At 28.0% G+C, this 12,495-nt stretch overlaps 1 protein-coding gene across 1 annotated transcript; it reads left to right on the top strand.

The window, feature by feature from the left end:
* The first annotated feature begins 63 nt into the window (after positions 1 to 63).
* Positions 64 to 2,549, top strand: LOC132916957 (serine/arginine-rich splicing factor 2). The gene is made up of 4 exons (XM_060977430.1): positions 64 to 519; positions 810 to 941; positions 1,977 to 2,124; positions 2,389 to 2,549. The coding sequence occupies exons 1-3, from the start codon at positions 338 to 340 to the stop codon at positions 2,122 to 2,124; spliced, it is 462 nt and encodes a 153-aa protein (XP_060833413.1). The 5' UTR covers positions 64 to 337; the 3' UTR covers positions 2,389 to 2,549.
* The last annotated feature ends 9,946 nt before the right edge of the window (positions 2,550 to 12,495 follow it).

Raw genomic sequence — 12,495 nt, 5'->3', positions numbered from 1 at the left:
TCCACGAGAGTAGTTGTATACTTGTATACTGTCTAATTTGCTCCATGAGTTATGTTGCCGTGACTCACGCTACCCCGGCCGCGTAACGACTAACGACTAACGAGTAACGACCGTAAAGAATAACGTCCCAACGTCCGCCATTTTCACGGACGTCTCATCCGCGCGGTCATCAGTTTTCGATTTTTGTTTTATATTTTTGTAATTTGTAAATTTGTTGCACGCGTTATCGTCGTCATGCGATAAATACTGTCGCTCGGTATTTTACGCGTATTAGAGTGAATTTCGGTATTTTTGGTGTACAGTAAGGACCAGTTACCGCGAACACAACATATTCACGATGAGTTACAGCAGACCGCCCCCACGGATTGAAGGGATGGTATCGCTGAAAGTTGACAACCTCACCTATAGGACAACGCCCGAGGACCTGAGGAGAGTGTTCGAGAGGTGTGGAGAAGTCGGAGACATCTACATTCCCCGTGATCGGTTTACTCGAGAGAGCAGAGGGTTTGCTTTTGTCAGGTATAAAATAGTAGTATATCCTTTGACCAGACCGGCGCGTGACCGTAGCCGTTTGGTTTTGCAAAAATGATTATAAAACTAAGCATTGAGCTCGATACACATTATTATTTGCCGCTACGGGTAGAGCTTCCCTGCTAGCCAGGTTGACGTTCCCTTTGGTGGCAATATAATTTAACGCTGTGATCCGTAACTTTGATCTTATCTGATTTGCACAATCTTGCTGATATTGTTATTATATAGTTCCAATTAAAAATTTACTGGTGAATGGTAATCAAATTTTTTTTCTTTAGATTTTATGATAAACGTGATGCTGAAGATGCATTAGATGCTATGGACGGTCGCATGTTAGATGGCAGAGAATTACGTGTTCAGATGGCTCGCTATGGACGTCCAACTTCACCGTATAGAAGAAGACGCAGGAGGTATAATATCCTAATAATAAGAAATAAATTGTTTAATTTTACAGCTTAATGTTTGGCTTCTTCAAAACAATGTGTGCAGGAAACCAAAACAAAACTAACATTAATTCAACTACATATAAACTCTTTTATCGTTGCTTGGCTTAAAAAAATTCATATGTAAAATATATAATATATGAAGAATGATTTTGGTTTATTCTAAGTATTCATCATAAATTTATATAAATTATTTATTTCATATTATGAAGTATATTTTAAATTTACAATAAATATTTTTATGTCAAGCAATATTATAACAAGATGGTAAAAAATATTCTTTAGGTATTTCATTCAAGATATAAACTTATATTGTTATTTTTTTTTTTTATTATAGTTTTTAATAGAATTTGATTTTCATTGATTTTGTTTGTTATTAATTTTTATTTTAAGTATTCATTATCTGAATTAATTACCTTTAATTTTTACTTGTTACATTACTTCTTCAACTTAATATCAAAAAACTTAATTTATTTTGTTAAAAGACTGAGCATTGTTGAAAACCCATTCATAGCAGCGACACTATTTTCAGGTGTGGGGTGTAATTGGGGAGTGGCGGCTGAGTGCTGTGGCTGAGGCTGAGGCTGAGGCTGAGCTAAGGTGTAATAATCGTGCTGACCGCAGTAGAAGGCGAGGGCGTTGTTCCTGCCCATAGCAGATGCATGCTGAGTGCTGACTAGCTGCTGATCAGCCGAGTGCCAGTTGCAGATTTCAGTTTGCTGAATTTAAAAAATAAATATAACTAAACAAAGCAATCCTGAGTCATCCTGGCAACTCTGTTTAGGGTTAGGAAATAGCTGATTTTTAATTTTTTACAATGCCCACATTTTTTCTTTTTATTGCGCTTAAATAGTTTAATCCTTATTAATATTAAATGAAAAATAAATTAACCCCAACTGGATGAAATTAATTTTAATGTTTTTAAACATAAACATTGTTGTATGTTACTTGATTTTAGTTATAATTATTATACATCCAATCATGTTAATGCTATTGATTTAGGTCTCGTTCGCCTAGACGTCGTTCATACTCAAGGTCCAGGTCTCGTGGCCGTCGTTCACGTTCTTACTCTAGATCACGATCACGTTCACGTTCTGGTAGTAAAAGTTCAAGGGGACATTCAAAGTCAGCCAGTCGGTCAAGATCATAGGTAAAAACTAATTATTTATTTTATTCTTCTTGTATTTTTAAACCATTTTTCTAAGGAAATATTTATTATTAGAATCATTATTCTTAATGACACATCAATTTTTCAAATCTTTTATAAACCCGATGAAAACAAATATAAGTATCATAAATTGATTTTTACATATGTAAAAATTAGACTTCCGCCATACTAAGATACAATTAAGTTATCTACAGTAAACTAAATATAAATGTTAATTTTTTTAAATTTTGATTTGATTTTTTACAGATGTGAATCTTTCAAAAATTATACAGAAAAACTGATGAAACAAACAACAACAGCCACATAATTTGTTTACATTATCATAATGATTAAAAATATTTCATGCCATTTATAAACTTGAAATATTTAAGTTCTTCAATAAATAAACAATCATTTTGTAGCCTAAATCTTAGTTTTTAAATGAAAAAAAACTTAGTTTTTAAATTATCCATAATATCATAATTATTGTACCAGTTATTTATTACTATAATAGTAATAACAGTTAATCATAATTAACTTATAACAAATACACATTTTGTCTTTTATTAAAATGAATATAATTTTAAGTATACTTTGGTTCGTATGAACTATTTATTTGCTGTAATATATTAATGTTAGGGATTAAAGCCTTTATTTTATTACAACTTGCTGTTTAAATTGTATTAATTGATTTCTATATTTTTGGTCTGTCTTAAAGTGATAGCACTCATTATTTTGAATACTCAAAAAATCTTAAATCATTCTGAAGTCTTGAAATTTCACATACACCGTAGTTTATGTATTTATTAATGTAACATTATAATAATTATTATATTACTTCTCAATAATCCAACTGAAAGACTAAATATTTCATAACACAAACAATCTAAAATGTAATGATCTAAATAAACGGCTAAAACTTTTTAAAAAAAAAGCTTATATATTGTATATGTTATTTACTGAGTTTTGCAAAAACTAGTAAGTACTTTATGCTTGATCAAAGATTGTATCATTGATATGTATTTTAAATACAAATTTTATACTTAATATGTTAGGCTACGATTGTAGTTTATAGTAAATTTAGTACATTTGAATCCTATTTGTGTATTTATAAATTATTTCATGGACAGTTTACTATTAAAGTTTAATTTTTTACAACCAAATATTGTGTATTTTAATTCTGATAATATGATTATAATATTTTGTTCCTTGTATCTTTTAAAATTAAGTTGTATTTGTGATACATGTACATAACATAATAGAAAGAACGTTTTTTAAGTTTTTAAAAACCTATTTTTATGGAAAAATACATGGTATTATTTTTTATGGTACATAAACTGTAGATTCAAATTTAAGTCAATCAAGATAAATTCTATCACTAAAAACGGCATGAAAAAAAGAAAAAACAAAAATACAGGGTTTAAACTGCACGTTTTAAAATAATTATAACTTATTTAAAATTAATAATATCAATAAAAGGCTACGTGGTGCGCTAGATAATAATAGTACCTTTCAATTTTATAATAGGTCAGTTCACTCAAATATCAAAACCAACGGCACAATATTGAAACTGGTGAACGAAAATTTGGTATGCTGTACGTGTGTAAGACGGAGACATTGATGTCAATTGAGCAAACTTGCGGGTACTACGTCCAACTCAAAATGATCGTATTTTAATTTTGTAAAAATATTTTTACTTGTGTTTTTTAGGTTATCATGGAAGTTGATTTTAGAATAACAGTTTAACATTCTTAAAAAAAACACTAAAATAAATCTAAAAATTAAAAAAAAATTTAGAAACTCAAATAAGATTTAAAAACAATTTTTAAAAAAATATCAAAATTTGATTTCCACGATAACCTAGAAAAAAGGTCGATCAACTCAAATCTTTTTACAGAATTAAAATATGATCATTTTAAGTATGCGTAATCTTGTCAGGCTTTTAGGTCTAAAACGTGAAATAAATACGCTGCTTCCAACCGCCTTAATTATTTTTTCTAGTATCTTTCAATTATTAAAATTCGATTAGAAATCCGTTTTAATTGTGTAATTAACACGCTCTAAAATATTGTATTGCCAGTATATATATAGTTATAAAACAGTGTTCGGTATTTGAGCTCTTTTCTTTTTATTCGTATATATACATTTATATGAGTAGGTACATAGGTACAGTGGAATCTTGATGAATCGAAATTCAAGAGAAATGCAATTTTTTCGACTTACTAAGGTTTTAGGAAAAAATTTTGACTAAGAGTTTTTAAAATGTATGCATATATTATAGATTTTAATTATTAGGTTATTAGGTATATAGTACATACCTACATGGCTACATATAATTACAACATGTAGTGTGTGTCTATTGTTATTATTATTTTAAAATTATGATGAAAATATAAAAATATAATGAATAATTTTTACATTCGATACTACCGTACAGTGTACAACGTGTAACTGATAGATCGCAATTGACATTTGACAATTATTGTCAATGTCGAATGTAATGAAAATAAACCGAATGAAAAATACAATAATAAACGTGATAAACTGTTAAATTATTCGTCTTTATCCGTCTATACTCGGAACACAGAATGTTCGAGTTATCTATAGTTTTTCTTTCGAGTAATCGAGGTTTTCACGAGGGAATGACATTTTTTTTTTTACTTATCAAGGTTGAAGGTTTTGTATTTCATGTATTAGTTCTTGAGTCCAAAAGTTAAAAACACAATATGAACATTGTCTATTGATGTAAATGTAAAATCTACATTATAGTCATTGTACCATTAACCATTGATTAGATTATAAATAGTATTTTATAATCATTGATAATAATATTATTTATGACGTGGTATGATCATAAGCATATATTATTATGACAAAATATTAATTAGCTTTTATTGTTTTCCATCATATAAATTGGACAGATAGCGCCACCATTATATTTTTGTTTTCATATTTTACCTGTACACACACTTGTATATTCCGAAGTTATACGTGTACATTTTTTTATGTTAGTATTTAGTTTTTAACAATACTTTTCCAAACATATATCTATTTTCAAGTTACTAAAAAAGTTATCAGGAATTTTGGCCCAACGAATCATTTTTATCAAAAATTATAAAAAAAAAATTGAAAACTTGTCATGACTATAAATAGTTCAAAAACGGGTACACGTACACGCCTGGCTCAAGTGTTTAAACACACATAGGAAAACTTGAGTTTTCCGCCCATTACATGTAAATATTACATAATTACATCAAATCTTAATACAAAAATGTTAAATGCCTCTCTAGGTGTGGGCCTGTCACTTACCCCTTGAGCCCAGGCCTGACTACAGATTAACGATTGGACCGATTGGTGTAAGATTAATATACCTACGGTTCGATAGGAAGTCCCCCCACCTTTTGTAATAATAGTGGGAATGGGTACACGGTGTATTTGTAACTTGCCTCTGGAAAATTTTTAGTTCACCGCGCCATTGATATAGGAACTAATATATTATAAGTTAGGGGTCTCCAACATATGGGCCGCCAAAGTTTTTGAACCGGGCCACTAATTTATGTTATTAAAATAATATATTAGTATCCATAGTTTTTAATTTATTTAATTAGTTAGGTAAATAAAATTAATTTCTTAATTTTTTCATTTGATGTTATTCATAACAACTTATTACAGCCATACTTATATACTAATAGCTAATAATACAACCCTCGATCACTCATATCTGACTTACAGTACATTCACGAATTTGCGTGTTGGTCACGAACATTAGCGTGTCCACGGGGGGTGCAGTGTATGCACCTTGTGATTTCAGGTGGCACCTTTAACTAAGATATTCCTTAGTATAGGAAGAGCTAAAACCCCTTCGTTCCCTGGGTATGTACCAAGTTGCATCCTCTGTAGTCTGCGTCAAAGGTATGGACACAGCTTTGGTCACCAATGATAAGTGGTAACCAATAACCATAAAATAATAACACAATCGAACTGGTGATCGACTGGTTTTTCTAACTGCGTAAGTAGACAATAATATAGTAGGTGTATAATATTGAATCTTATATATTCTTCAATTTCTTTACCTCTTTATTCCACGAAAAATGTTGGCACACAGTGAAAAAACATCCCAGATTTGGCCCGAAGTGAAAAAGGTTGGAGACCTCTGTATTAAGCAATGCCGTATGGGAACTTTCAGATATATATTTTTTAATGTTTAGGAATTTATAGTATTTATACATTTCATTTGCAGGAATTAATATAATATGTAATTTTTTACCTGCTACTCTCATGTAGAAACTTACGATTACCCTTAAAATATACTTGGAATACTTAGATAAATGTCAATAACTGGCAACAATTGGGGATAGGGTAAAGATATAATCCCTTAAAACAATAATATAGTCCTTAACTCAAAAGTTACTTTTCGATCATATTGAATAATTTATAGTAGTTTTTTGTACTTATAATGTTTGAAACTAAATGTGCATACAAGTTCTTAGTAAAATTTGTTTTTGATCTCGGAGTAATATTATATTTTCTCCAGACTCGATAATGTCGAATATTGTGTAGATACAATTTAAATAAATTAACTTTTAATATTTTCATTTTCAAATAATAATAAAAATTTTTTAATTTTAGGATTAAAATATGTTTGATTCAAATACAAGACGTACGGGATTCTTAGCTACAAGCCTTTGTAAATTGTTTTAAGCGTTCATATTATATAGAATGTTTTAAATAAAAACGCTTTTCAACACTGGTGCATGGACGCGAATTTCGACGAATAAACGAGGTTATAGGTAATAGGTTTGAAATTAAACAGAAAGTAAGTTTGGTATTATATAATATATAATAAATGGCTATAAATCTATAATAGTAGTAATAAATAATAAAATCATTAATAATAAAAACTAGATATGTATTATGTTGGGTAAAATATAATATTAATCCCCAACTATACTCGTATCTATTTACGTTTATTTACCGTTTGTCGTCTTGTTGAGTCTGCAGTTGATTTTTCATAAAACGCGTCCGACGCGTGTATAATAATTTGAACAATTTGCGGGTTATTAATTTATTAGTAGTAACCTTATACATATCCTGATCATCATATATAACCATGAGCTTTATGTACTTCATACTGCAAACTATGTATGTTGAAACTTGAAAATAAACTAAATAACTTTATTCTAATATTGATAATAAACAGTTGGCGATTGGTTCTTTAAATATGTTATTTTAATTCTATAATAAGATTAATAACGCTATATAATTAATAACAAATATATTTTAGCCAGATATTACATTTTTATTTAAAAAGGATATTCGACTTTATCAAAAAAATATTATCTAAAGGTTTTTTATTTTGTAGGTATTTTTTAGTATAAGTACAGTATCGATTATCTGTCCCCAGATAACCGAATTTCTCGATTAACATCCACTACTCGCACGTTACAGTAAATCGTATCGCCTTATGTGTACAAGCTGGTTTATCCGAAATTTTCCGAAAATATTAACTAGATAAGTGATATATATGCATATATACATATATATTCTATGGGTGAGATAAAAACAGTTTATTGGAATTGCGGACGTATCTTTGTTTTGAAAAGTCATTTAGCCATAATCATTGAAAATTAATAAATAATGTATTAATAATGCGTATGTTTTATGTTCAAAAAAATATTTGTCTTTTCGATTATCCGTCAAAACTCAATGCTCGTCTAGTCCAGTGACTGAAGGATAATCGAGGCTCTACTATCCAATAAATATAACCATTATAACCTATATAACAATTTATAACCTAAATTAATTTGATTTTTACTATACAATAAGGATTATGCCTTATGAATTTACTTAAAATATTAGTATATATTGCTATTAATTATTCTTTATCATATAACAAGAGAATAAACCCGCTAAATAGTTTTTTGATAAAGCTATTAGCGATAAATTTTTAACTTTTATGATCCTAGAATTCTATTTTTAATTTAGTATCAGAAATCTCCCTCAAAGAGCAAAGTTAATAAAAAAAAACACACACACATCATTAATCGTTATAAAATCAATATACATTTATCGTCCGCTCAGAAACTAGTACGAGATTGGAATACTTCGCTGGTTTGTAAATAATACACTAGGTACTTGAAACTTTTCTTAGTATAATAATTCTATATCCAACTTATCCAAATAGAGGATAAGCACTTAAAGCACTTTTATTGTAGTCTGTGAGTACTTACTACTTACTAACGTCCAACTTAGTGTTAAATCAAGAAATAATTGAATATTGTTCATTGAAATAGTTTGAAAACATCCCTATATGTATAGTACAATATCATATTTGCAGTTAATTCATAAAAAAGTTGAGGCAGATTCAGAACTTGATTTTATTTTTAAAAGATAAAAAGAGAATAAAACCTATTACAGACGTGTACCTAAGTTTTAGGAGTTAGGACCTAAAAGCAAAGAGGTAATATTCATTAGTTTTTATACAAGTGAATTGGAATTCTAAATTTTGCTAACATATTTACGGAATTCTATTTATTGGAATTACTTTTTTTTATAAATTCCACTACTACAATAGTTAAAAAATATATTATAATTTATTGCTTTCGGTCTATACATGTAATCTACTAAATTTACTAATTACCAAATCAAATAATATGTAATTAAGCAACGAACAATAATGTTTGCATTATCACTCAATGACCACTATACTATAATACTAATATAGTCATCAATAAATTGACTATAAAACAAGTTGTGTTGGTCGTATTAATTATTATATTTTTGATATTATTCAATTTACTTTGTTCTATCAGGTAAAAAAGTACTTTTCAAATTTTCCAAAAAAAAGCAATTGCATTATAGGGATGTAGAAATGTTGAATCTATTAACGGATAAATTTGATATTGTAACGACGACTAACTACGGTTTTGTTACTAAATCTCTACCTCTATACATAATAAGTAATTTAAAAGTATATTAATTATGAAAAAAATTTGTATGACTATAAATTTTAGATGTTTGCATTTTATTAACACCTTATTTTCAATTTAATATCGAAGAAGTATAAATTAAAGAATTTGTATAATTTTCTCATAATATCAATATTTGTATTTATTTATTTTTGTATTTTATTTCGTTTGAATAATATTTAATAATACCGAATATTGGTATTTATCCTATTGGACTAATAATATATAAAGTATTTTAAAATCGATTATATGCTATATAACTACCTGCCACCTGGGTAGTGGGTATAATCTGTCGTTACAGACGAGTTTATAAGTATTGTTATTTGTTAAATGTATTTACCGAACGTGCTTTTCTCCCTCGAGCATTTCTCCCCCTCCGTATATACACGGGTATTTAAAACTCAATAGGTAGGTACTGAGCTTAGGATTAGATTTTCGCTTAATATCGTACGATAAATAGGAGGAACATATAGTATGTTGAATGTAATATAAGAGATAATAAGCAATAAGGTCGTCAAAATGATTTTTAAGATTTCTTTGAATCCCAAAAGAGGGTACCTATAAACATGTCGCTTTACGAACTACAATATTATGCACCCCTATTAGTGTACCTTACATATGTCACATAAAAGTATAAACGGGTATACAATAAAAACGACACTAACAATACATAACATATTATATTTATTATTGATATTTTAAACCAGGTCACTATACTACTTATATTTATCAAATGAAGATGTAATGAAAATATAATTTATTTTATCTTCATGAGTTAGTAACTTATTCTATTATTATTATACATATTAAATATACTATAATATTGATGTATTTATCTACTCAGTAATAATATTAACGGTTTTATTTGTGAACTAGTTTGATATTTGATAGGTATCAAGTAAATTAAAACTTAAAGGTTTTTATGTGCTGCGAATGCTGTGATATACCTAATTTTAACGAAAAAACGTGTATTATAAAACTACATACTGGAATCGTGGATTAGTTATAAAATTTTATCATATTTAGTCATGTCAGTGCTGGAAATCACATATTTTTATTATTGATACTCGGCGGTATTATTCAACATATTAGACTAAAGACATTTTCACATTTCACAAGCTATCATATATAGTATAGACCATAGTACCTATACATACTCTGCTATATATAATCAATGATAATAATTAACAAGTAAAGCCTGCTGTGAATATTGTGGACAAAGGTGGTGGTCGGTACTCTGAATGTGTAGATAGTGGTAATTATTGTATAATATAATATACAACAACATAGGATGTAAAATAATATATACATATATACTATATGGTACATCAATAATGGTACAAAACGAATAAATTTAACTTAAACACTGAAGGTTACATATAGACTTATTCATCAAAAGTATTATGAAGTTTTTAGAGTTAATAATATTATATTATTACTCCAGTGGCGTGCTCAGCTTTTTTGAAAAGAGGGGGATATTTATTTTTGACTTGTCACATACCCTACATTTTTTTTTCGTATAGTTAATATATCATAACAAAAAAATCCAAAGATGGGGATATGACACCCTGATCCTCCCGTGAGCACGCCACTGTATTACTCAAAGAATCGCTAAGGATCCACTCATATAATTTTGCTTCGTGTTGAATTCAGTGTTGGCTGATTATTACTATACAGACATTTTAAAATTAGATCAAGACATTTTGATCAAGAATTTTTGTACAAAAATTAGAATCGAATGTTCAAACAAACTAATTTGTGATGCATAGTATTTCTTATATTTTATGCTTCTTCCAGGCTTATTTTTTCACATTCGAAACTATTGTGCTCTCGTCCAGTGAAGCGTAAATGCACCATACTAGCAAATTTCGGTGAACCATTACCTCCCCAAAGAAATGTGCGTTATATTGTAGTGTCATCTAAACTCATATCTCAAATTATGATGGAATAACTGGTTATTTTTATTATAATAAATATAAATAAATAAACACGTGATAATTTTATATAATATCCAATTAATTTATAAAATACAAAAAAATTAAAATTTTAACTTTATTTATTTAAATTTTTTTCCTTGTTGACCAAAATATATTTTTAACGGAGAGTTGTCACGAATTCAGTTAATATTATTTATATACCATTTTTATATTATTACATCTTACCTTCGTCGTAGGTGAGTGTGGGTACCTATATAGAGTATCGATCCATGAGCCGAGCTTGGTGAGTTTTGATAATAATATTATATATAGGTATATCATTATTTTTATTTATTATTAGAATATTAGTATAGCTTTTAACAAAAATTAAAAGCTCAACTTAGGAGGGTTGGGGCGGGTTGGGAAGAGATTTCAGCTCGGGAAAATACAAAATTACCGAACATACAAACACATGAACAAAATAGTCAAAATCGACTCACGAAATCTGTTATTTTTTCATTTAAAAAAAAATTGTTATATGCTTGCAATTTTATAATTTAATACTTGAGCTAATTTTATTAGGAAATATTTGGCGTTATTTACTAGTCTACGTAAATGAATCATTTAATATTTTATTTATTTTATATTATTCGAGTATATCGACGTTTAAAATGTTTATGTTAATTAAAAAAAAAGTTGAGTACATTTTTAAATTTGGATATTTTGACTTAGATTCGTCTTTTGCATCTATAATTGATTGTTGCTTGCTAAAAATCTAAAAAGAAAATCTAAGTTTAATCTGTGTACTGTTTTTTAATTAGTAATTTGTTTAATAATCAGGCTAATGATAAATAGGTATAATTATATCAATTAGTATTTTAGGTAGGTATATGAATACAATTTATGTCATGATCATATGACATAATAAGCAAATAATCCCATTACAATCCATCGCTGATTTTATAATTATAAGATATGTGAATAGTTATGTATTTTAGAATTGAATACAATTGTAAATAAATCCCAACTCTAAATTAATAACTGTTAAAATAAATCTTTTAAATATTTACTAATAAAAGGTGTTAATTTATTTATTGTAATTTGTAGGTACCTGTTACTACAGCCTACAATTATTACTATAGTAATGGTTGGTAACTTCAATTTATATCATTTTGATTTACTTTTATATAATTACTATTATACAGTATGGTTAGGTTTTTCTGTGAATGTGATGGACTTTATAGCCAATTACAATTAATTTATATTTTGAACTAGTCACTAAGTCATCAAAATAAAACGCTTATATTTAATGTACTTGGAGGGTGAGGTTGGGAACACATAAATAGCCTCCGCTTATTATTATTGTCAATAACCCCTAACTGGAATACATAAATAGCAGCCATAGCAGCCGAGTAAATCCATTAATTTTTATATGAAACTAATTTAGACATTTTAAGAGTTTTATTACCTATACAGTCTTTTGCATTATC

Source organism: Rhopalosiphum padi, chromosome 1, assembly GCF_020882245.1.
Source record: "Rhopalosiphum padi isolate XX-2018 chromosome 1, ASM2088224v1, whole genome shotgun sequence".
Classification (NCBI taxonomy): Eukaryota; Metazoa; Arthropoda; class Insecta; order Hemiptera; family Aphididae; genus Rhopalosiphum; species Rhopalosiphum padi.
The sequence above is the reverse complement of the archived record's forward strand: the minus strand, read 5'-3'. Positions and strand labels throughout refer to the sequence as shown.

Excerpts from the sequence above, each read along its gene's own strand:
- LOC132916957 (XM_060977430.1), top strand. The coding sequence starts at position 338 with ATGAGTTACAGCAGACCGCCCCCACGGATTGAAGGGATGGTATCGCTG. Across the intron at positions 520-809 it reads AGAGGGTTTGCTTTTGTCAG|ATTTTATGATAAACGTGATG; the intron begins GTATAAAATAGT and ends TTTTTTCTTTAG. Across the intron at positions 942-1,976 it reads TATAGAAGAAGACGCAGGAG|GTCTCGTTCGCCTAGACGTC; the intron begins GTATAATATCCT and ends CTATTGATTTAG.